This window comes from Lepidochelys olivacea, assembly GCF_965140295.1.
Source record: "Lepidochelys olivacea isolate rLepOli2 genome assembly, chromosome: 26".
Taxonomy (NCBI): Eukaryota; Metazoa; Chordata; order Testudines; family Cheloniidae; genus Lepidochelys; species Lepidochelys olivacea.
In genome coordinates this window covers 14,032,428-14,056,960 of record NC_140436.1, presented here as the reverse complement: position 1 = coordinate 14,056,960, position 24,533 = coordinate 14,032,428, and the positions used below count along the sequence as shown (strand labels likewise).

At 60.3% G+C, this 24,533-nt stretch overlaps 1 protein-coding gene across 9 annotated transcripts in view; it reads left to right on the top strand.

Moving 5' to 3' along the window:
* The first annotated feature begins 4,897 nt into the window (after nt 1-4,897).
* CAMK2B (calcium/calmodulin dependent protein kinase II beta) overlaps nt 4,898-24,533 on the top strand; it is a 139,732-nt gene continuing 120,096 nt past the window's right edge. For 8 of the 9 annotated variants that reach the window (XM_084615169.1, XM_084615175.1, XM_084615173.1 and 5 more), the window contains exons 1-2: nt 4,898-5,003; nt 20,799-20,893. In XM_084615169.1, coding sequence (XP_084471295.1) covers nt 4,939-5,003; nt 20,799-20,893 — 160 coding nt within the window. In that variant the 5' untranslated portion in view covers nt 4,898-4,938. Of the gene's footprint in view, nt 5,004-20,798; nt 20,894-22,222; nt 22,239-24,533 lie in introns of those variants that run through there. The other variant, XM_084615168.1, reaches the window with a different exon arrangement.

Here is a 24,533-nt window from a genome sequence, read left to right as displayed (position 1 = left end):
GGAGGCCCCGATCCTCAAAAGTATTTAGGTCCATGAGAAGCCGGGCCCTATTATGTGGGCCCCAGGGCTCCATAACGGATCTTAGCGGCAACTTACAGCCCTCTTCAATGTAGCACAGCCGTGGGCCAGCCCATAACAGGCTGCCCTTCTGCACAGGTGGTCACGGGGACCGTACAAGCTGCCCCCCCCGCCCCCCCCCCCGAGTGCGTGGGCTGTCAAAGATGGATGCAGATGGAATTAGAGATTACTAGGTGTGCTATGGTCGCGGCACCGAACTGCGCCAGGCGCTGTCCCTGGCCCCCGCCGCTGACAGTCTACGTAGGAAGCTGCACTGGGAATTTACAAGGCGGATCGCTACACTGCGGGGCCTAGCTGGGTAATTGCAGCCCAGGCCTGTTTATGAAGATGCAGCCTAGCGGTGGGAGGAGCAGATGCAATGGGCACGTCCGGGGGAGAGACCGATGGCCGGCATACTGAAGGGCACAAGCAACTGGGGGAGCCCTGAGCCGAATGTGACTGCCATGCGTTCTGTTCTCCGGGCTTGCCCTGAATAGGGGTCAAGCGACGCGGGAGACGGTGAGTTCTAAGCTCTCCTCCACACGCTCCTGTTGGCTTCTGGGCCCGCCATCATCCCTGCTCCTGAGCAAGATCTTGCGCTCCAGGAAACCACCCTTTTCCCCCAATAAAGGTGTCGAGAGGATGCACGAGGGCAGGCCTGGTAGAACTGGGGTTAGAATCCAGATCTCTCGTACGACACACCTGAGTTTCACATCTCTCGTGTGACGCTGCTTAGAGTGAATGTGCCAAGCCTATGTACGGGTCACTGCTGGTCTAACCACTAGACATCACTCCCCTTCCAGGGCCAGAATAGAACCCAGGAATCCTGCCTCCCATCTTGCTCCTGCTGCCTGGCAAACAGCAGCATCCCGCCCTCTAGTGGCTGGTCCCTACAGAGGACAATTTAGGCCTCGTCTGTCCGAGAGGGTTGCAACGCTTTAACTTGCACCTGTTTCCTGAAGTGACTTGCTTTGAGGTCATTTAAATCAATTCCCAAGTGACTTACGCCAAACTGGAATACGCCTGGAGCCAGCCACATTTAGAGTCCGCATGGCCTTGGGCGCCGGTTTAATGAAATTGGGTTTCAGTCCCGTTTTCAGTGAAACTAGGACAGCGTTTGAATGTACTCAAGGCTTCCTTCAGCTCAGGAGGGAGAAGCTGAGCTAGGGATTAGCCGGCCTCCGGTCGGACCTGCTGCTGATTCCTGGCTGCACGGAATCCTGTTTGTTACTGGAGTGCCCAGGGACCAGCCACGATCAGGGCACCTTCGCAGAGCAGACAGTCCCTGTCCCCCACGCTTCCAAGGAGGAAGAGCGACCCAGTGGTGAGAGCACATAGGAGACCAGCGCTCATGCCCGGCTCCGTCACGGACTTCCTGTGGCCTTGAGCAAGTCATTTAGCCTCCCTGTACTTCAGTTTCCCATTTTACAGATACTAACGCTTCCCTACGTCCCAGGGGCACTGGGAGGAGTAACAGATCTAGTGATAGGAAGGGCTAGAGAAGAAACAGACATTTATTATTAATCTACGAGGCAAGACAAGACAGATGCTGGGTAGAAGAACACACTAATCCAGTGGCTTCTGTCACACAGTGGCTGGCTTGAAGGATGAGATGCACGAGCTGCATCAATGGGAATCGTTTGGCCAAAAAACTCCCGGTGCCAACAGCATGTCCCATGTCTGGCACCCAGCTGAAGGCACACGGGCTCCCGGAAAGAAGGCAGCCTGGCCCCGATCCTCAAAGGTGCTTAGGAGCCTGGTTCCCCCGGAAATACCCCTGAGGACGCAGGCCTCTGTGTGCTGAGTGGCGAGGCTGCTGTGTAGCAAATGACGGGGACACATCCCAGGAGCATTCAGGGCATCCCTCCACACAGAGCCGGTAAGATTCCCTCGCTTTGGGCTGTGCCTCTCATCTCAGTTCCTTTGGGTTCCATTGTGATCACTGCTGTGTTTCTTAAAGCCCCAGCTCCTGGAGTCAGGTGACTGCGTGAGACTCTCCACTTAAATTTTTTAAAAAGGCAAGCATCTCTCTCCTCGTTGTGGAGAAGAGCTTGCAAAGGTGAACCCTCCAGGCTCCATGCCCAGGAACCCAGTCGAAAGACCCTCTAATGTCATCATTTTAAAGTCTTCTGATTTTTAAGCTGATCTCGTGGTTCTGCGGGGGGGCTGACTCCTGGGGTTTAAAGCCTGGATCGGCGTGACCATGGACAGGGGTGCCGGAGATGAAAAAGCCTCCTCACCCTGCTCAGCCATGAGGGGATGCACCAGCTGGTGGGTGACCGTCCTCCTCCCCCCCCCCCCAACACCCTCATCTCCAGGGCTACATGGTTCATCAGACATGCAGACTTGTGGTGCGGGGGCTCTGGGCTCCATGTCAACTGGCACGATTTCCCCCCAGGAGTTTCCTGCTGGGCTAATTCTGCATCCTTCGTTTTCGGTCCTTTCCCTACATGGCACGTTCTGCCCTGGCTCCATCATCTCCTGCTCCAGATGACGCTGGCAGGATGTCCCTTAGGCAGCATCACCCGCAAAGGAGGGACCCCTGGGCTGTGGTCTCTGTAGACATCCCCGCTCTCCAGCTATGCCGGCCTGGCCTTGGAAACCAGCTCGCCGCACAGGGGTTCTCCCTGACCGGGACAGCCAGCTTGGCCGAGTCAGGACATGCCAGGTCAGGAGAGGCCGCTGTGGTGCTAAGCCATGTTGTGATCAGCCCAGGTGCCCTGATGGAGCCAGAGCTGGGTCTGAGTGGGTCTCGTTACAGAGCTTTTTCTCCTTCCCTTGACTGTGGACGTGGAAATTTTCTAGGTCTAAAGCCAGCAGCATTCCCTTGAGCCTTGTCACAGAAGCTATAACAGGAATCTGCCTTCACACCCTTTGGAGTGTGAACACTCCTCCCCACCCCCACTATTGCCGTACAAGTCCCACTGTTACTGATTCGCAATGGTGTCCACGCTGAATGGGGCGGGGGGGCTGGACAAGACAGTGGACCGGAACTTAGGAGACCTGGATTCTCCTCCCAGCCCTGCCATTCCCCTGTCGGTGACCTTGGGCAAGTCACTCCCCTCCCCAGCCATCTGTGCCTCAGTTTCCCCCCCTATAAAATGAGAATAAGGATACTGACCTTCTTGTAAAGTGCTTGGAGATCTACCGATAAGAGCGCCGTGGGAGTAGTTCGGATTTCTAGCAACCAAAATGATGGTTGTCTATGGGTCAGGGCCCAGGCCAGCGGCTGTGGTCTCAACCCAGGGCAGATCGTTGGCTCTAACCCGGTTCAGTGTGGCAGCCATGAGGATGCCTCTGCCCCTTTCGCAACTAGGATGGTGCAACCCCCTGGCCAGAGCCTGGGAACAACTGGGACTACAGGGCCTGGCCACTCAGGGCTAGTCAGCCCATACATCTGGGGCCCCTGGGCAGAAGTGTGCCCTCGCTGAGCCCTTGCCCTGTGCCCTTGCTGAGCAGCCCCGAAGCGTGAATGATTCCCAAACCGATCTCGAGGGATAGCTTGGCTGCTGGCACAGGGGCTCTTCTCCCACTCTCGTTACTGTAGGATCTGAGCACCTCCCAGTCATGTTTGAGGACACATCTGTGGGGGTGTTTGCGGGGGGAGAGGGACGTGGCAGGGGGAGTGGCTTGTTGGGGTCGGATTGTTTGTTTTATTTAAATGTGCATCTTGGTGTCTATTTCTGTTGGAGGAGGCAAGGTCAAGGGAACGCACTGGGTACTTGGAGCAGAAGTGGGGGCCTCTGGGGTGGGTGTCTAGGGGTGGGGAGGCTCCGGGTGGGTCTGGCAGCACTGTTTGGGTTGGTGGAGGGGGAGTTTGCTCCACAGGCAGGGACCGGGCCCTGGGCTAGCCCTGTCTCAGGCATTGTGTAGAGGGTCCATCGCCCGGAGTTCCACCGTGACCAGGTGAACCCCCACCTCCCCTTGCAGGAACCTGGATGGTGGTCCTGAACTACCCTTACAGCCGTGCGGCCCCCGGCTCCACCGCTCCCTGGGTCTAGGTGCAACAGGCTGGCACGTGGGGGTGCAGGGTGATGGGCCCTGTGTGCCCCCGTCTCTCAGACCAGGCAGCGGTGCTATATTGCACTTTAATGGCCTTTTATGGCCTAACCCCATGACCTCCGGCCCCGGGGGTGAGGGGCTGATGCAGAAGGGAGGGGCCTAGGGCAGAACCAGGGTGTCACCTCCTTAGCAGAGATCCTGGCCCTTGGCAGATGCCCTGTCTGGGGCATGGCCTGTATTTTTGCCTGGCTGGCCACAATAAGAAACAGAGACCGGACAAGCCAAAACCAGACCACATTCCCCATCTCCCCCAACCTCCCCTCCAAGTAGAGCCCAGGTCCCAAGCACCAAGGGGTCTGTGCCCCTTTCCGTCTCAGGGGAGGGGCTCTGGCTCCCTGGGGTGGGAGTGAGGAGGAGATCTGGGGCTCTTCGGGGGGGGGTGCTCTATGGGGAGGGGCTGGTTCTAAGTGGGGGCTCTCTGTGTATGGGGAGGCTCCTTGGCTTCTGCTGGGGGGACCCTAACGATGTGGGGCCTGACACCACCCCATACCCTGGGTGCAGGGGTCGCTGGGCTGGCCGTACCCCTCCCCTGGCTGCGGGGGTCCCCGAGGGGCTGGGGTACGGCCAGCCCAGCGACCCCTGCACCCAGAGGTCGCCCGTGCCCGTTCCCCCCCGAGTCCCTTGCTCCGGTGTGGGGCGGGGGGGGGCCGGCGGCGGGGTGCATGTGTGGTGGGAGTGGGGGGGGGGATCGCCGCTCGCAGGGAGCCTCGGAGCGCAGCGGGCTGGGTGGCTCCTGCCCCCGCCCCTGCCAGCCCCTCCCTCCCCCGCTGCCAGGCGGAGCCGGAGCCCAGCTCATTGCGGAGCGAAGCGGCAGCCGCGATGGCAACCACCGTGACCTGCACCCGCTTCACCGACGAGTACCAGCTGTACGAGGAAATTGGCAAGTAAGGAGCCGCGTCTGGAACCAGCGGCGCTCCCCGGGGCCGGGGCGCACTGGCTGCGGGGTGGGGGGGGAGCCTGCGCCCCTCGGGGGGGGGGATCTGGGGGTCATTCCCCTCCCCCCTTTACAGGGCCTGATGGGAGGAGCCGGGGGTACTGCGCCCCCCCCCCCGCGCCCGGCACGGGTGCGGGGCAGGGGGTGCGCTCTCCATTGCGCCCTGGGCGCACGGGCTGGGGGAGGGAAGCCCCGCGGGGGTGGCTGGAAGGTGGCTGCTGGCTCTGGGGTGCCACCGTGCTGGGGGTTCCCTAGTGTGTGTGTGTGGGGGGGGGAGCCTGGCCCAGGCTGCTCTGGTTGCCAGCTGCCCCCCCTCCCCTTGGGCATCCTGCGACTTGCCATGTGCCGGGGCTGGGCAGTGGGCAGCCCTCGCCCGGCCGCGGGTGGCAGCAGGGCGGGGGGGCTGGGGGCTCGCTTGCCGGCCGGAGCTCGCAGCCATGACGCATTATGCAGGAGGAATGGGAACCATCTGGAGAATGGCATTAGCCCTTCAGCGAGTCCCTTGTGCCAGAAACCCTAGACACCCCCCCCGCCCTCGGCTCCCCTGCGGCGCTGGATCCTCCCCACCCCCTCTCCGGCTTGGGCTCGCCGCGTATTTATAGGCTCCTGCAGCCGGTTCTGCGGGGCTCACCCAGCCCCCTCGCCCCCACTGCAGTGGTTTGTCCGCCTGGCCCGGCGCAGCCCCGGGGACCGGCCCTCCCCAGCCTGCTCTTGCTCCTCGGTCATTAGTTGCATTTAGAAACACGCTCCCCTCCCCCCCCCGCCGCTGATTTTTTGGTGCTCTTGGTGATGCCCCTGGGCTGGGGAAGGCTCCACCCACTCTGGCACCCTGCCCCAGGCTGGCAGCAATCACCCCTCTTTGCATTCAGCGCCATGTGCTGGCGCTGGAGGAGGGGGAGGGGAGCTGGAGCGTCCCCCCCTCTCCCCCCCCCGGGAGGATCAGCGGGGAAATACCCTGCGCCCAGGGCTCCGGAGTGGCGATGCCACAGAGCGGGCAGCCCGTGGGTGCTGGGCATGGGGAGGAGCTGCCCTGGCGGGTTGGCTCAGCACCCTCCCCCCCCCCACGTGCCTAGAGGTCGCCCGTGCCCGGCTGGGGGCTGGCATAGCTGCCCCTCCAGTGAGCAAGGGGCTGGGGCTGCCGTGTGTGGCCGACCCATGGTCCCTGCTGGGGTCTGCCCTTGCGCCAGCGGGAGAGCGCGCCAGGTGGGCACCCTGCCATCTGCACGCCCACGCTGGTACCCGGCCTCTGTGCCGCCTAGTAAGGGGGCTTTCCCCACCCCAGCTGCCCCCCGAGAGGTCCGGCTGCTGGGAGCGTCTCCTGGAATGCCCCCCCCCACCTGTTAGCTCCGTGGCTGTCGGAAGTCACTGGCTTTGGGGGGCGTCTCCAGGCTGAGACCCCTTAAAGCGGCCTGGGTTGCCGCGAGGCGGTGCTTGGCGCTAGCCCAGACTCGGGACCTTTGGGGGTGTCTCAAGCTGAGCAGTGAGTTTGGGGTGTCCCAGCTGAGTGCCCCCCCCCAACTGGGATAATCTTGGCCCTGGCGTTTCACACCCCCTGAAAATGTTCCATTCCTGGCAAACTGGCTCCATCTTTAATGCAAGTCTGGCAACCCCATAACGACCTGCCTCAACCCCCCCGCTTCCCAAAGACCTGCAAACAGACAGGGACTTTGCGGCGTCCCGCTGCCCCCTCCCTCGCCGCTTGGCTGAGCCGCATGGATTTAGCTCTCTCCGTCTTTCCTTCTACCCCAGCTCCCAGCCGCCTGCCTTGCCCGGCTGGGAGCCCCTGCCGGTTTTTCTACATCTGCTACTTGGACCGCCGGCGCTTTGGGGTGGGGATTCTTTTGGTTCCGTGTCTGTCCAGCGCCTGACACAACAGGGTCGGGCCCTGACTGGCGCTTCTAGGCGCTCGGAGAATATGCTCCGTATTAGTCGGGTGCCCAGAAACCAACACGAGATGCCAGGTGGGCTCTGCCCAGAGGTGTGGAGAGAGATTGTCCCCTCTTCGCTACAGAGAGAGGGGCCGGGGGCTCGGTCATAGGCGTCTGTGGAGTCACCCCGTCTCTGGGGGCCTCCGTTCCCATGTGGTCACTGGGGACAGCAGCTCGGCCCGTCCCTCCGGAGGTGGAGAAACAGGCTCAGGATTGTGGGGTGCTCAGAGGCGTAGTCAGGGGCGGGCCCAGATGTTGAACGTGCCCTGGAGGGGTGCAGGGCGTGAGGCGTCCGGGAGTGAGGGCGCTGAGGGGGTGTGGGTGGGTCTTTGCCGGAGCTGTATAGAGAGGGACCCCCCCCTTCCTGCTGCAGCCCCGGCCTCTGGGTTTCCACCTGTCTCTGGAGGCTCTTTGAGAGGCGTGAATTCGGCGTGGGTGCCGGATCGGGGGCCTTGGAAATGCCGGCCAGGAGCCCGCCCCCCAGAGGAGCCGGGCACCGCAGGGCTGCTCCGGAACGGGCTGGCGGGCTTGTCGGCCAGGCTCCCTCCGCTCCGTCGGCGGGGTGCCTGGCTACGCCCCCGGCTTCGGAGCAGCCCCCCGGAGGAACCCCTTGGCTGGGTCAGATCCCCGGGGGGGCGCGCTGGGCCTCGCAGCCGCCGGAGCCTGAGCCCCGGGGGGCTCCTGCTTCGCCCCACAAGCGAAGTCGCACGGAGCGAAGTCGAAGCCAGTCGCACGGAGCCGGGGACGCTCTGCCGGGAGGCGGCCCCCGCGCCCGGCCTTGGTGGGTCCCCTGGAAGGCGGCGCAGGACGGCCCGAGCTTGGCCTGGAGAAAGGAAGGGTCAAGGGTAGCCCAGAGCGACCTGCAGTGAACTTCGTCTCCCTCTCACTCGGTCCCCAGGTCAGCCAGAGCCCCAGCTGCACTGAGGTCCCTTCGTCTTCCCCGAGAGCAAAGGGAATCCTCCTTCCCCGCGCCGGGCAGCTACCCAATGCCTGGGGAAACTGAGGCACGCCAGGCTGATAAAAATACTGCAGCAAATTCTCACTTTGGCACACTGGGCGTGGTCCAGGCCTGAGGACTAAGCCCCTCTGCTGGGACACAGCAGCTGCCCCGCGGGTGCCGAAGTGGGGCTGCTCCAGAACCTGGTGGAGCTCAGATACCAGGGTGATGGGTGTGTTTGAAATATCTCAGCGGATCAACCGTGGCTGCCAGTCTGCTCGGAGCCCCGTGCGACGGGGGGTCTCTGCGTGGTCTGGGCCCAGCCTGCCCCTAGAGGTGACCCAGCTCCCTGCCCCTGGCTAAGTGAGGCCTGCTCTTGCGCTCCAGGACTGTCTTGGTGAGGCTCCTAAGTCCTGCACAGATGGACCCGTGCCAGGGGTGTGGGCTGCCCTCTTGGCTCCTGCAGCAGGCCCCCTGCTAGCCTGTCCTTCGGCGGTGCCGGGCTTTGATCCCTTGGGGGCCTGGGAGGGTCGCTTTTGCAAGAAGGCCCTTTGGCGTGGAGGGGGCTGGCGGGTGGGGGCGAGGCTATAGTGCGGCACGTAGGTCCCTGCCCCGAGGCAGCTTGGCCAATAGATAGTAGCCCACCTCGGCTGCGGTGTGTGGCAATCACGGAGTAAACAGCGGGTGGCTTCCAGGATCCAGCCGGGAGAGCCTGGAACCGGGGCTGCTGGGTTCCCGGGGAAGCTCAGGCTGGGCCCAGGCCGGGGCAGTGGCCTGGCTCCTGGCGTGCAGGCCCTGCCTGTCTGCCCCCCTGGCGCACGCTCCTTGGAGGCTCGGGCTGGGGAAGGAATGGGGCCAAGGAGGTGAACAGCAGCAGCTGGGCTGGTGAGGGGCGTTTGCGGGACCAGCCTCCCTGAGAAGTAAAGAAGGGCCTGGCTCTTCCATCTCACTCCCCCCCAGTGGAGTTCAAAGTGGGGAGACTGAGGCCCAGAGCAGGCGAGTGACTCACCTAGTAGGCCGGTGGCATAACCCGGACCCAGCTCCCCGGTTGAGCTGCTCTAGGCACTAGGCCACGCTGCCTGTCCTAGCGCAGAGGGGGCTGCCCCCAGCTGCAGGGCCTTGTGGCCAGGGCTGACTCCTCTCCCCGGCAACCGAGGCATGAGAGGGTCCCCTTCGCCTGTCAAGTCAATGCGGGGAGGAGGTGCCAGGCAAGGCCGGGTAGAGTGGGGGTCATGCAAGGTCAGCACAGGAATGGCAGAACTCCTGGGGGGTCGGAGAGCAGCGAGCCCGGGTAGAGACTTCCATGGGGGAGACTCTAAAGAGGGCACTGTGAGAACCCAGCTAATAATGATCCCTAGCTCTTATCCAGCACTTTTCCTCAGTAGCTCTCACCATGCTTCCTGGGGGAGGGGGCTGGTCAGGATCACTTGTCAGAGGGGGAAACTGAGGCACAGAGTGACTTGCCCATGGCTGCCCCGCAGGCCAGTGGCAAAACTGGGAATAGAACCCACGTCTCCCGAGGCCCATTCCAGTGCTCTGTCTGCTACCTTGGGGGGAAGACCGGTGGAACAACCAGTGAATGACACAGGGGTCTCAGACAGAGCAGGAGCGCCCATGTTTACCCTTCATCATCATACAAGGACAAGGGGTGGGTGAGTGGCAGCTGCCTGAAACCAGGAAAGACAATTATTGCACATCTGGTAATTACCCGGTGGAACTCACTGCCACAAGATCTGACCGAGGTCCGGAGCTCAGTGAGGTTCGCGAGAGGACTGGACAGGGAAACAGACGGTTCCCAGTTACAGGCGTTAGCAGCGAGGTATAAAAGAAGGGGGCCTCATCTAACACCCCCGCCTGGCCTCAGCCTGGGAACCAGGCTCTAGGGAGAATGTCCCCATGGGCAGGCTTTCCCCAGTGCCTCTGGGGCCAGACCAGTGGGGCTGCCCTGACTAGCCCCAAACCCTCTCGGCCCTGGCACCTGTTCAGAAGCTGGCGGCCTCTCCCAGCTCCCCCTGCCCTTGTTATCCCACCCCTGGGCTGCGGTGCCGGTCAGCTCCCTCTCATGGGGGGCCCCGCCAGCCCCACCCACCCTCCCTTTGCCACTGCCCGTCCTCTCTCTGCGCCGGCTCCCGGCCGGGACCCCGGGCAGCGCCCAGCTCGCCCCAGGCGGGCGCTGGGCTCCGGGTTTCGGGAAGGGGGGGTCAAGGCTCGGCCGTGGTGGCGTTGCCCTGAGCCGCTGGCTCTTGCCCGTTCAGCGGGAGGCTCCTTAGCCGGCTGGACCGGGAGAATCAAGGCACCCGGCCCAGAAGCAGCAGCCGCAGCGGGGGTGTGAGCAGAAGGGTTCGGGGTGCCGGGCTGGGCAGCGCCTCCGGGGATGAGCGCACTCTCAAGGGGGGGGCTATAAACATGGGGGGGGCTCTGCTGTTGGGGGGGGGGAGAAACTGGCCCTCGGGGGGGTCATCCGGCCCTGCAGTGCCGGGAAGCTGGGGGTTATAGGCCACGGACCGGGCGGTGCGTCCAGGGGGGGCCGTAGCCCGGGGTTCGGGCCGCATCCGTCGGGGCGACCCTGCAGCTCCCCTGGAGCCCGAGGGCCCCAGGCTGTGTCGGCCCCGGGGCCGGGGTGCTGCTGCCCGGCTCGGGGGGGGGGGGGGATCCCGGCGGACGCAGGGCGGGATTAGCGCAGCGAGGGGATTACAGCCTGGCCGTCCTGCGGGGTGCGCGGAGCCCCACTGGCCCGGAGCACGGGCGGGCTGGTGTGGACGTGGCGCTGCCTGGCTGGGTTATGCCCCGCTGCAGCCCCGGGGGGCCCGAGCCCCGCTGGGGCACGGAGCTGGGGAGCAAAGGCGGCGGCGGGCAGCGCAGCGGTGCGCGGTGGGAAGGCGGCGAGGAGCCGCGGTTGAAGCCCGGTCTCGGGGCTGCAGGGGGCAGGGATTAGACAGCGGGATGGACCCCCCCCCCGCCCCGGCGCTCGCCGTTCTGCGGGGCCAGGAGCAGCTGGGGCTGCGAGTTCGAGGCCCCCAGCCCCTTCCCTCTGCGGGCCGCCCGCGGGGCAGAACAAACCGGACCCCCGGGGGGGGGCAGCTCTGCTCTCTGCTCCCCCCGCCGGCCTCCCTGCTGGCTCGGCCAGCCCGCTCCGTGCCCCAGCCTCGCCGGCTGCGTGCCCGGGATGGGGCATCTCGCTCGGCGGGGGAGCGGAGTGTGCGGGTCCCCTGCCCCCGACATGCCAGGCGAGGAGAGGGGCAAGCCGGCTCGGGGCAGGAGGCGAGCCTGTTCCCCCCTCCCCGGGACAGGCTCGGTTCTGGGTGGACGGGGAGGGCTCAGGCTCTGCAGAGACCCTCCGGGCCCGCGAGCAGCGCGGCGGGGGCGGTTCCTAGATTGCAGCCGGCTCTGGGGGCTGGGCAGGGCCCCCCCGGGGGGACTCCCGGCCCCTGCCCCCCTGTGCCCCTGCCCGGTGCTGCCCGCCCGCGCTCGCGTCCTCGCCCCCCTGCAGCAATCCTCAATCCGGGGCGCCCGGCGTTTCCACGGCAACAGACTGCGCCGGCGAACCCGGGCTCCTGCCTCCGCTTGCCGGGGTTTCTAAGGCGTGTGGCTCCGCCCACCTGGGACTCTCCCCTAGCTGTTAGCAGTACGGGGACTATGACACACAGGGAGGCTACTTTGACGTCGCGGACTCTCTCCAGGAGGAGGCAGTGCCCTCCCCTGCCCCCTGTCCATTGCCAGGCTTGTCAGCCATGATCCTTCCCCAGCGCTTTCCATCCTCAGCCTGCCCCTTCCTTGGCCTTAGCACAGCGACCCCAGCCTCTCCTGCAGCGAGGTGGGTTTCATTACCCGCCCCCATCCCCTTTACAGAGGGGCAGGGCATGGGCAAGGTCAGATCTACCGGGTGGCAGAGCTGGGGAAGAACCCAGGAGTCCTGGCTTTAGCTGCCGCTGGCCCAGATCAGAGGCACCAGGGACGCTGTGCGCTTCCCTCTTCCCCCGTTCTCTCCAGGGTGCCCATGCTGGGGCCTCTGACCCACGGCTTGATGCCCGCCCCAGTTTGCTGTTGTCGATCGCTATGGGAGCGCTGGCTGGGCTGGTTCTGAGCTCTCCCCAGGCATCAGCCCAGCCCACTGAGAGCCGGGGGTGAGCTTCTCCCGGGGCCGGGTTCTCTGGGAGAGCTGGTGCCATCTTTGCAGCGGGCGGGCCCCGGGTGCCAGCGGGGAAGGGCAATTAGAACGGCAGAAGGGGGCGAGCAGGTCACCTGGCAGGCCTGGGCTGTGCTTCCTGTTTGGGGGGCCTTTCCGAGCTGGTCTGGGCTTTTGGATTTGTGGGAGCAGATGTGCTGATGCTGGAGAACTGCAGGGGGACACCCCAAGCCTGCCTTGCCTGGGGAGGGTGCTCAGAGGGGTTGCCCTGCGTGGGCCTCGGGGGCAGGGGGACTTGCGCAGAGCCAGAGCCCCTTATTCCCAGCCGAGCCTCCGCTTTGAACTCTGGTTGAAGGGATGGGGATGCCAGATCTCCCCACTCCCCGACACCAGGTCTCTGCCACAGGGCTGGAGGCCATCACGCTGACCCGTCCTGTGCTCTCCCCTCTGTATGCACCTATTGTCTCTTGTCTTGCTTATCGGCTCTCCCAGGCGGGGAGCGTCTGTCTGTTCCGAGTTTGTACAGTGCCTAGCACAATGCGGGCCCTGCTCTGTGACTGGCCGGCGTAGGTGCTCCTGTAACTAACCGAGGCAGAAATGGGCCCTGGGAGATTGCTGGTCTCAGCATTGTTGCTTCAAGTTTATGGTGGGGGGGTACCAGCTTTTGGGGGGAATCCTTCTGTGGTGGGGGCTGCAGGATTAGGGGGAGCAAACCTGGGGTCTGCTTCTGGGCACTGGTGCTGCGGGGTGGTGAGGGCAGAGAGGAAGGGTGGCCCAGTGGCTAAGGCACTAGTTTGGCACTTGGTTCAATTCCCCACTCAGCCCTAGACTGATTCCCTGGGGGGCTGTGGACTAATCACTGAGGCCCAGAGCTCTGAAGGCATTCAGGTGCCTGAACCCCTTTGGGGAATGAGATTTCAGCTCCTAAACCCATTAGGTGTTGCAACGCTGAGCGTAACAGTGCCTGGAAACCTTTATAAGCCTGGGCCTTCTTTGCTGGGCCTTGGGTCTCCCCTGACTCCAATGGGATTAACAGCCCTGCCCCACCACCTGGCGGGGTGATGATCCATCTCTTGCAATGCGCTGCAGGGATGGGGGCTGGAGAAGCAGCCTGGTAGACAGGAGGGACTATGATAAAGACACTGTTGCTGGGTGGGTGGTGGTTTCTATGCTTTAATATGGGGGAGGCGCGGGGGCCTCTCCCTTACTCTATAAGGGACAATCTCGCTGGTCAGTCCATGCAGGATGCTGTGTCTTGCTGACAGGCCAGAAGCAAGAGCTCCTGGGTTAGGCCCTTCTCCACCTGAAGTGCTGGGTGCTGAACCAGGCTTTGGGGCACGGAAGCCCTGCTCTGGGGGTGAGATGCTCCATGGCACGTCAGCCATTCCAGTCGTTGATTGCTAGTCAGGGCCGTGTCCGGGAATGTCACCCCCCGGAGCAGCCTGAGACGGGCTCTGGCCAGTCCCTGTCCCTTCCTCGCATGCTGGGACTGGACCACTCCCCTGGGCACAGGAAGGGGCTGGGGCCGGGATCGGCGCACTAGAGATGGGGGTGGGCTGGTCTGAACGCTGAGCTGGGTACACAGATCAGAGGCGGGGTGGGGGGGCAGGTTATCCCCCTGGGAAGGAGAACCTGGTTGGAAGGTCTGGGAGGTGGATGAAGTAGGAGCTGGGCTCTGCACATCTAACCGGATTCAGGAAAGTCACCGATGCCTTCTGCCAAGCGGGGGCCGTGTCTCCTGCTGGTTCTCCGGCTGCAGATCTGGGCACCGTGATCAGCGAACGCTGATTAGACATTTAAACGGGCCCTTTCCACCGTGGAAGAGGCAGTAACACTGGGGACACGTAGGGTACAACTGCCCCAGCAATATCAGGGCCGGGAATTGCCAACGGGCGCAGCTGCCCTGGTGCCTGCTGTAGTGTAGACAGGACTCCGGCGTTTCACCTCTGTGTTGTCTTAGACCCAGCCTCGTCTACACTACAGCTTTTGCCAGTGGAGCTGCAGCCTGGGGTAGTTAAGGGGCCCGGTGTGTGGTGCAGACAAGGCCTCCGGCGGGCACAGCAAACCTGGCAGCACAGCTGGCCAGCCCAGTTTGGGGCTCTGTAGCAGGAAGGATCAGGTCACAGAGCAGGGAGGAGACAATCTGAGGTAGCTCTGATGCGACTGTCCCTGAGACACAGCATCTGGTCCTGGGTGCCTGCTTACCATCGAGACACAGAGAGTCTGGAGGGGGGGAACTTCCCGGGAAGGCTCGGTGAAGTGATGGCTAAGGGGTGGGAGGAAGAAGAGGAGTTACTGAAGGCGGTGCCAGGGGGGCATGTGAACCACCTGGCATAGAGGGGCCCCGAGCCTTGATACTGATGCATTTAGATGCTGCCATAATCCCCCTGTTAACTCCAAACAGTTCAGACAACTAGGGACACAGCTGCTGGCATCCTTTGGGCTCGTGCCATGATACCGGGGCAGCTTGTTCTGCCAGGTACAGATGGAATCTGAGCGTGTTCTCTCCATGGTACTGAAGTGTCTTGCTTCTTTAGAGGTCCATTCTGGCCTAGCCTGAGCCCCTGGGGAACCGACCAGGCCCCTAGCAGATATCTTCCCTAACAGAATGCTGGGAATCATTAAGAGAGGGATAGAGAATAAGACAGAAAATATCATATGGCCTGTATATAAATCCAGGGTACGCCCACATCTGGAATGCGTGCAGATCTGGGAGATCCATCTCAAAAAAGATATATTGGACTTGGAAAAGGTTCAGAAAAGGGCAACAAAGATGATTTGGGGGATGGAACGGCTTCCGTATGAGGAGAGATTAACAAGACTGGGACTTTTCAGCTTGGAAAAGAGACGACTAAGGGGGGATATGATTGAGGTCTATAAAATCGTGACTGGTGTGGAGATAGTATATAAGGAAGTGTGATTTATTCCTTCTCATAGCACAAGAACTAAAGGTCACCCAATAAAATTAATATGCAGCAGATTTAAAACAAACAAAAGGAAGTATTTTTTCACACAATGCACAGTCAACCTGTGGAACTCCTTGCCAGAGGATGTTATGAAGGCCAAGACTATAACAGAGTTCAAAAAAGAACTGGGTAAATTCAGGGTGGATAGGTCCATCAATGGCTATTAGCCAGGATGGGCAGGGATGGTGTCCCAAGCCTCTGTTTGCCAGAAGCTGGAAATGGGTGACAGGGGATGGATCAGTTGATGATTCCCTGCTCCGTTCCCTCCGGGGCACCTGGCCCTGGCCATGGCCTCTGGCCACTGTCGGAAGACAGGACACTGGGCTAGATGGACCTCTGGTCTGACCCAGTATGGCCGTTCTTATGTCCCCTCTCCTCTCTCAGACCCCAAGGAGCCGTGTGCCCAGCACTGGTAGGAGGAAGTCCTTGAGGAAGGATGGCTCAGTGGTTAGAGCACAATCCTATCCCTGCTCTGCTACAGATTTCCTGTGTGACCTTGGGTGGCTGTCTCTGGCCATCAGTTCTCCACCTGTACGATGGAGATGTTCGATGCCTTGCTCCAGGGGACAAATCCCTTGCCAGGTGCTCAGATCCTCCTGTGATGGGGGTCACAGATAGATCACGTTGCTTGTTATGTGTTTGTAGCACCTTGGAGCCAGATGGGTGGGACCAGGGCCCTGGTGTGGCAGGTGCTTTACAAACACAAAGCAAAGACCCAGCCCCTGCCCGAAGAGGGCAGCTGAACTCCCAAGGGTTCCCACAGTCCAGAGCCTGCTTGTCCCGTGGTCCGGAGGGTTGCTTTGCCCAGGTGACCTCCCCGAGGCCAGGGCCTCAGGAAATGGGCCAATGGCCTTTCTCGGGCTGTTCTTCTCTTCCAGCCAGCCCCTTGGTGGCTCCTAAGTCCAGAAGTTTGGAGCAGAAAACCTCACTGAGCAGGGTCAAAAATCGCCCACCCTGCACATGGTTTGGGGAACGGGGACCCGGGGGCGGGAAATACAGGGTCGGGGGAGTAAGCCGCTCCTTGCGGCCCGTGGCTGGGCGTAGCTGCTGCTGTCCTGGTGTGTCCGGATCTGGGCCAGCTGCCACGTCCCCATCTGGGAATTCCCCCAGCCCCACCTCCGTTAGGTGATCCGATCTGCTTTGCCTGCCCCCCTGCTGGTCCCGGGGGAGGCCCTGGAGCCTTCCTGCGGGGCCTGCTCTCTGCAGGTTGCCTTTCTTTTGGCTGCGGTTCGAAGGCTCCTCCAGCTGCCGGTGCGCCTCCCTCGTTTGAAGGCGTCTGAGCAGATCAGCATGGCCTTTGCCCATCCGCACTTGCCGGCTCTGTGAGCGGAACATGCCAATGCCAGGTCCGGCCAGAGCCTTTCTGCCCAGCGCTGCAAAGAAAGGAGGAGCCAGGGGCAGAGATCATTAGAAATGCTCCCAGGCTGAAAGCCTCGTGCGGGGATCCTGTGCCGTGCGTGGCAGGAATTGCTCCAAGGGGCCTCCCGTAGCGTGGCCTGGCTTCCCCTCAGCTGTGTGTGTGTGTGGGGGGGGGAAGTAACTGAGATGTGGGCCCAGAAGAGACTTGGCGAGGGGGGCTCCGACTCTCATGCTCCCCTCTGCAGAAGGTGCCCAGATTTGCTGAGATTGGTTTCTGCTGGGAGTTCTCTCTGCAGTCGCTGTTCGTGCAGCGCCTAGCGCAGAGGGGTCCTGGCCCATGCCAGGTGCTCTTGGCACTGCTGCGATCCAGACAATAAATAAGGAGGAAAGGAAGGGCATGTAATGGGTGCCCGCAGGGAGAACGGGGTGCCTGGCTTCGCTCTGTGGCTCTGAGCCCCCGGCTAGTCATTTCATCCCCCAGCTGGGAGAGCTAGATGCGTATCAGGGTGGCAAGGAGCATGGGGGGGGGTCTGTCTCCATTCCCTGTGCCCCAGGAACCCTAGGTGCCCTTCGCTTTCCTGCCCAGACAGCAGCTGCAGAAATTTCAGTTGAAAACTGTCACCCTGCCCTCCCCACGGCTCTCTGCCCAGGGCCAATCTAAACTGGGCCAAGACCGCTGGGGAGGGCGGGGTGATCAGTTCCATTGGAAATGACTTTTTGCCGGGAAATGGCCTTTCGTTTTAGTTTTCAAACAATGGGGCAAAGAGCGCTCGAAATTGGAAAAAAACGTTCTGTTCGCCCGGAAATTATTATTATTGATTTTTTTTGCTGGTCGCTGGAAATTCTGGCAAATCTGGTTTTCGGGCTGATTTTTTTTCTCAGAACTTCCAGCAAACCCGAAAAAGCCATCAGCCGCCCTGCTCTGCAGGCGGGTGTTATACACCTGGGTGGCTGGAGGTATATTGTGGGGCCAGCGGCAGGGGGCCTGGGCTCACAGCTACAGCTACGTCCCAAGTCTGCGTTCTGCCCCCCTTGGGCAGAGCTTAGCCCTGCTAGGTGTGAAGCGTGGTCCTGCCCCAGCCCTTGTTCCCCCAGCCAGGCACTCCTGAATCGCGGATGATGAAGCTCATCCTTCTGGGGACCTGCAGCTCTTGAAGAAGTGGCAGACTCTGGGGAGCAGCTGGGTTGGGCAAGATGATGTGGAGTGTGACAGAGTGAGAGCTAACAGCTGTCCCAGCACTCCGGTCACTTAAGCTCTGATTAGTTTCCCCTAGAGAAGGCTTGAGGGAGGAATGGAGAGTACTTAATTTCCTAATCAGAGTGTAGGCTGGCTGGCTAAGGAGGTGGTTTCCCATCAGCTGGGAGGGGGGGGTTAAAAAGCAGGGGAGGGAAGTGGCAGAGCGAGAAGGCTAGCAGAGGGGAGGGGAGACTGGACCGCGGAAAGGCAAGATCTCTCCTGGGAGAAAGGGCCGTGGTTTGAAGGGCGCTGTAGGTAGAGGCTCTGCACAGGAATTAGAGTAACAGCCGTGTTCGTCTGTATTCGCAAAAAGAACAGGAGGACTCGTGGCACCTTAGAGACTAACCAATTTATTTGAGCATGAGCTTTCGTGAGCTACAGCTCACTGCATCGGATGCATACTGTGGAAAATACAGAAGATCTTTTTATACACACAAAGCATGAAAAAATGGGTGTTTACCACTCCAAAAGGTTTTCTCTCCCCCCACCCCTCTCTCCTGCTGGTAATAGCTCATCTAAAGTGATCACTCTCCTTACAATGTGTATGGTAATCAAGTTGGGGGGGGACGGGGGACGGGGGGGGGGGAAGAAAACCTGGATTTGTGCTGGAAATGTGCTTGATTACCATACACACTGTAAGGAGAGTGATCACTTTAGATGAGCTATTACCAGCAGGAGAGTGGGGTGGGGGGAGAGAAAACCTTTTGGAGTGGTAAACACCCATTTTTTCATGCTTTGTGTGTATAAAAAGATCTTCTGCACTTTCCACAGCATGCACCCGATGCAGTGAGCCGCAGCTCACGAAAGCTCATGCTCAGATAAATCGGTTAGTCTCTAAGGTGCCACGAGTCCTCCTCTTCTTTTTGCACAGGAATTGTGGTAGTGGCTTGGGGGCGGAAGCATAAATAAAAAAACTCCCAGGGGGTGCCCAAGACTGTTGGTGAGGATCTCCTGGGCAGGAGGGGAGACAGTCGCCCTTTTCCATGGCAGGATCAAGGCTGGCGCTGGACGTGCGGGCCGGCTCGACTACCCTCGCCGGGCTGTGGCACCCTGAGTGTTTGGAGCCGGGATTGATTTATTAGTGGTGCTTCCCTCGTGCAAGTTACCTCTTGGTGATGCGGCCACCTCTGGGGTGGAAGACAGCAGCTGGCTGCCCAGCAGTGACTGTAGCGAAGGGGAGAATTCAGCCGGGGCTCCGAGGTCTTTAATGCCCACCCAGAGCCACTGGCTTGTCTTAAGGAGACCTCCCAGCTGATGACAATGCAGAGAGAGAAATCCAGGAGCCAGGGACACCAACGCTTTCCCCTTGTGCACCTGGGGAACGCTCAATGCTTAGCTCTGCGGTGATCCGCGCTGGCTTTTAGAGAGCCTCAGACAGGCTGCAGTCTGCGTAGCAACGCTGGCTAGCTGCCTGCGTTCCCGGGAGCCAGTCCACCCGCTGTCACTTTCTGGCAGCATGTTCTAGACCCTCTTTGGCTGCACCGGGCCTGCGCTGCCCACCTGTGTATGCTGATAACTCGGCTTTAACCCGTAAACACCACCCCCATCCATGGAAGCCGCTTTTCCCGATTCAGAACAATCCCGGCGTTAGCACATTTGGAATTTCAGCATCTTTTGTCCTTTATCCTTTTGAGCGGGGGCGTCTCCAGATGCGCGGCTGGGGAGCTGACAAAATCCCAGCCAGGCAGCGGGAGACGGACAGGGCCAGAGGGGTCTCCCCGCACCTGGTTTCCCCCGTGTTCAGGGAGACGCTGTTTCCTGCTGGGGGAATCGTAGCTAGGGAGGGAAACGGGGTTTAAAAGCGTTTTGGAAGTGGAGTGAAAGGAAAAGGGAACGGCCCTCGGAATGGAATCCCCCGGCAGGAGTGAGTCTCACGGGGCCTAAGACGGCTTCAGGTTTTATGGTGCAACACACGCACCATGGATCACATTTTCAGGAGTCGTTTTCAAAGCAATGACGGGACCCAGGAGCCTAACTCTCACTTTCAGAAATGATGTTTAGGGTCCGTCTCTCCGGCAGCTAAACGCCCACGGTCGACCTGGGCCACCTGACGTGGGGCCAAGGGGCTGCCTCATTGCAGGGTGGGCTCTAGGACCCTGCAAGGGGGATGGGTCCCTGACCGTCTACACTGCAATTAAACGGCCCCTCGAGTCAGCTGGCCAGGGCCGGCGCTGGGCTTTTCATGGCCGTGTGGACCTGCCCTTGTGAGCCCCATTCCCGCGGGCTGTCCGGGAGGCAGAGGCAGCTGAGTGCTACCGGCCCTGATCGTCAAAGACACAGAAAGGCACCTAGTGAGATACAAAAGTGCCTAAGCAGGTTAGTTGCCTAAATCCCATCTGCCCTGCTCAGATGCCTCTGAATGTCCTACTAAGCGCTTTCCTGTGGCTTCGGGCACCTCAGTGCCTTGGGCAATCTGGCCCCAAGTCACTTTTGAAATCAGGGCAGAGGGTGTCTCAACCACTTAGGTTGCTTTAGAAAATTTTTACCCCAGATGCTAAAACCCGGAGCTCTGAGCTCTTGCCTTCCTGTCTGAGGGCTGCACGGTGCCGGCTGCCCCGCCGTCCCCATGCCTGTCTGCTCTTTGAGGCCGGCCCCGCCGGTATCTGGTGTGTTGTACAGCACAGAGCACAGCAGCAGGGGGGGCTGCTGGGGTGTGTGGGAGCAAGTGTGTGTGTGGGGGGTGAGTCCTGCCCAGCTGCATTATGGGGCGCTGGTGGCCTTGGCTTGGGACCAGGATTGATGGGTGTTTGGGGGTGATTTGCTAATGTTCATTTTTTTGCAATGCATTGTGGACTGGCTCCTGCCTCTCAATGGAAGAGGCTCCGCCCCCTGTGCTGGGAGAGGCTCCGCCCCCTCAGACCCTGTATGGAGGGAGCCCTTGGCACTGAACATCAAGCGGTCCCTGGGAATACCCCCCAAATGTGCCCTGTGAAACCTGCAGGCCTTTCTTCCCTGGCTCCTGGCCCTGCTGCAGCCTTAGATCCTCCGGCAGCAAACCTGCCCACCACGGTGCCACGTCGGAGCTGGCGCCAGGTGTCTCCGTGTCTGTGTGCTGGTTACACTGAAATTAAGCCAATGAGATAATCAGCAGCCTAAGGGCCTCTCCCAACCGGCCCGGTGGGCTGCTGCTGAGCTCTCCAGGTGCAGAGTTCGGGAAGTTAGTTTTCTCTCTCTCTCTTTTCCTCTTTCTAGGGGGGCTTTCTCGGTCGTGCGACGCTGCGTCAAACTCTGCACCGGCCATGAATATGCAGCCAAGATTATCAACACCAAGAAGCTCTCTGCAAGAGGTAGGCTTAGTGCTCTGCTTGTTTCCCTTCCATGGCTGCTCTGACTGGGAAATCTGCCGGCCTCCCCTTCTCACCTGCAGCCTCCGTGGCCGCAGAGGGGAGAGGGGGATCCTTTGCTCGCCGTTTGCGGCCGCCCCGACGGGGGGGTGGGCTTTAAGGTCAGGCGACACGCTGATCATTTTGTCTGACTTCCTGCATTTGCACAGGCCACAGAACCCCAGCCCCAGGGTTGTGTGTGTGTGTCTGTGTCGATTCTCCTATGCGGGTGACGCTGTCATGCCCACCGATTTCACTGGGCGCCGGATCGAGCCATTTCAGTGGTTGCCTTTAAAGAATCAGCATTTGCCAAAACAGTTACCCAGTGGTAAATTGAAAATCACCTGTAACAGACATGAAATAACTCCAGTCAGTATGTGGTACCTGTGGACTTTCCTGACCAACCATGGTCTCCACGCTTGCTGTCTCACGATGGACCTGTCCCGTTCAGCACGCGCCTGCGAGCTGGCGTGGTCTATGGCTGAGTTATAGGAGAAGTGAGGATATGGATTCCACAGGCCTGTTTTGCTTTGCTAGGATGACGTATGAAGTTTCACGACTGTCTTTTAACAAAAATTGCATTAATTCCTCAAAGGTGTCACGAGGTGGGTGGGGGGACACACAGATTCTGGGTGACTTAGACTCTCTGTTCCTCACTTCCCATTTGTACAATGGGGATAACTCCCAGGGGTGTCTGAGGATAAAGGCATTGAAGACTGTGAGGTGCCCAGATACCACGGTGATGGGTGCAGGAAAAGAACCCGCGATCCCCTACTGGCCACGAGCCCACTCCCCTACGGCTTGGCTCGCCTGCCTTTGCTTGCTGAGCCTGTTAATTCTCAACCATCTTCCCACTCCTCCGGAGGGAGACACGTCGCTACCGTGTCTGAGACCTCAGTCATCTCTGTGGCTACAGACGGTGAGATAACAACCACAGCGTGTGACCCCGGGGCCGACTCCGGCAGCGGGTTGGAGAGAAGGGGCCATGCCAAGCGATAAATATCCCTAATAACAGCAAAGGGGGCCTGGAAAAGTACTAGCCTGGCTATTCTCCCTTTTGTACCATGCTCGCTGCTGGGGACCCAATCCTGACCAGTGCTGGGCCTCTGCAGGAAGGGAATGGGAATTGAAGGGGGCGAGGGCCGTGCTGCTCAGGATTAGGCCCATCCATCTGCCTTTAGGGACAGGCCCCGCTGTCGCTGTGTTGTGAAGCTGTTGGAGTTCACGGGCTCTGAGGAAGCAGCTGTACGAGCGACGCCTGCCAGGAAGCTGGAGAAATCACAGCCTCTCTCGTGGGCACAGCGTCTGGGTAAGCGTCGCTCGCCTCTTCCCAGCTGTCTGCCCCCCGCACCAGCGTCTCTCAGCACCTCACGCACACTCATGCATTTATCTTAACACCTCCCCGTGCTATTATCCCTGGGGACTGGAGGCACGGAGAGACTAAGTGACATGCCTAAGGTCACACAGGACGTCTGTGGCAGGGCAGGGAATCAACCCCCTGGTCTTCCAACTGCTAGGCCCCCATCCTGGCCACTGGGTTAGCCTTTCGTTTATTTCAGGAGCCTGAAATTAACATGGCTTTAATGCTTTTGGTGATGTTATTGCCCCTAGGCTATTGGCATAGCTCCAGCAGTGGGGTCAGATGGTTAGTCCCAGTCCCCGAGGGGCAACCAGAGGCAACAAAGGGAGGGGGGCCTGTATGGTCACGTGCCGCCCCCAGATTTCTGCCAGGGTTTATATTTGTATTTTTATTTCCCTTTTTTCTTGCGGAAGATGGGTTACAAATCCACGCCCTCCCCCCACCACTATCAACAGTTACGCGCCACCTCTGGGCACCACCGTGAACGAGTGTTTTGTGTAGGTCCTATGTAAACCGTCTCTTTTTTTTTGCAAATCTTGTTTAAAAAGGGGGCCCCGTGTTTTTAAGGAAAATCTGCCTTGAACCCAGACTCCCCGGTGTTGGGTTAATGCATAACCTGGCCGCCTAGCTGTAGATCCAAATCACTCCAGGGCTCTGTCGGTTAACCCGCTCCCCATGGAGAGCTATTCTGCAGGCACTGAATAAACACGCAGGGAATGTGGTGGTAAGGTTGCATAGTTAACGCTCGAGTCAAGGAAAGTACAAGTGAAGATTTCAGGCATCATCTTAAATCTGCCCCCTCTGTCCATTCCGAGCCAACCTGGAATGATGTGCTCGCATCCTGAAATTCCACGGGTAAGAGAATAGACTCACCCATTCAGAGGCACTGGGCTTTTGCTTTGGGGCTACACAGTGCAATAGAGCCCAGGACTGGGGCTCCTAGTCACCACTGCAAGCCAGATCACAACTAAGAAGAATAGGGGGCCTTGTTAGGATGATGCATCTCTTGTCTTTTGAACAGCGACCTGTTGAATGCATTCAAGCATCGTTGCAGGCGATGTCCGGCTCTTTCAGAAGGAAGAAATGGCGAAAAGCCCCCAGTCGTGTTTCCGCAAACGCCCTTGGGTGGGTGGGCAGCAGTGAGGGCCGAATCTGAGATCCAGGGATCTTCATACACACAGCTACTGCCTGAGCTGAAGGATTTCAGCCTCTTACACAAGGCTGTCGCAGGCTCGTCACCAGAGCAGGGCAGAACGCCACGCAAAATGGGCACGTCTCGCAAGGCCAGCGGGGTTGATGAACATTAGGAAGTTGTTCTCCTTTAGCTTCAGCGAGCTCCTGTTGCTCTTTGTGTGCATCGGCGCTAGGCCTGCTCCCAGCATGACACAAAGTCAGTGGAGCACGTATTACGTGGATTAAAAACTGGCCAACTGATAGATCTGAAAATCTAGTTGTAAATGGGGAGTCATCATCCACCGTGGACATTTCTAGGGGGCCTCACAGGGCGGTTGTGGTGGGGTCTTGCTGTTTCCCAGCACAGGGCTAGTCAGTGTCTGGGTCATGGATCCACAGGGTCAGTGCTATGCCCCAGCTTTGCAACAGCCTCGAGGAGGAATCCCTTCAGGGTGCCAGATCCCCACGGGTCTCACTCTTCCTGCCCAGGATAGGCCATGTGGCCTCTTTCGTTTGAACCTCTGGGGCTCCAGCATTCCTGCGTCACACCATGAGCTCTGTTCAGCGAGTCCAGCTGAGGAACTCCTGGTGGAGACGTGTTCGCTCTTCGGGGATTAATGCGCCTCACCCAGCATTTGCAGGGACCTTCCAACCGCATTGTCCAAGCAGGCGGGTTCATTAATCACCGGGAACACAGCATAGGAGGTCCGTACGTTAGCACAGAGAACTGAAAGTTAAAGCATAGACCATTCTGGTCAGCCCAGAGCCCAGCCAAGCTGTGGTGAACCCCATTGTTCAAGCTCTGTCTCTCTCTGACCTCCATCAGATCCCTGCAGGTGAGAGCCCCGACTCCTTCCAGCAGCCAGCTCTTACTCCTCACACCTCTCCAGTCCTTTGTTCTCACACTGGGGTCTTTGCTCGGCTTCCCAGCGGAGAGATGTGGAAATCCACCTCCCTCAGGGTCCTAGAGGCTGCAGGGACCTGGTGGCCACTTCCCGGGAGCCACGGTAAATGCCACTGGGACCCCGCACCCCAAACCTCCTCCTGTGCCCCTGCCCCAGCCCGAAGTCT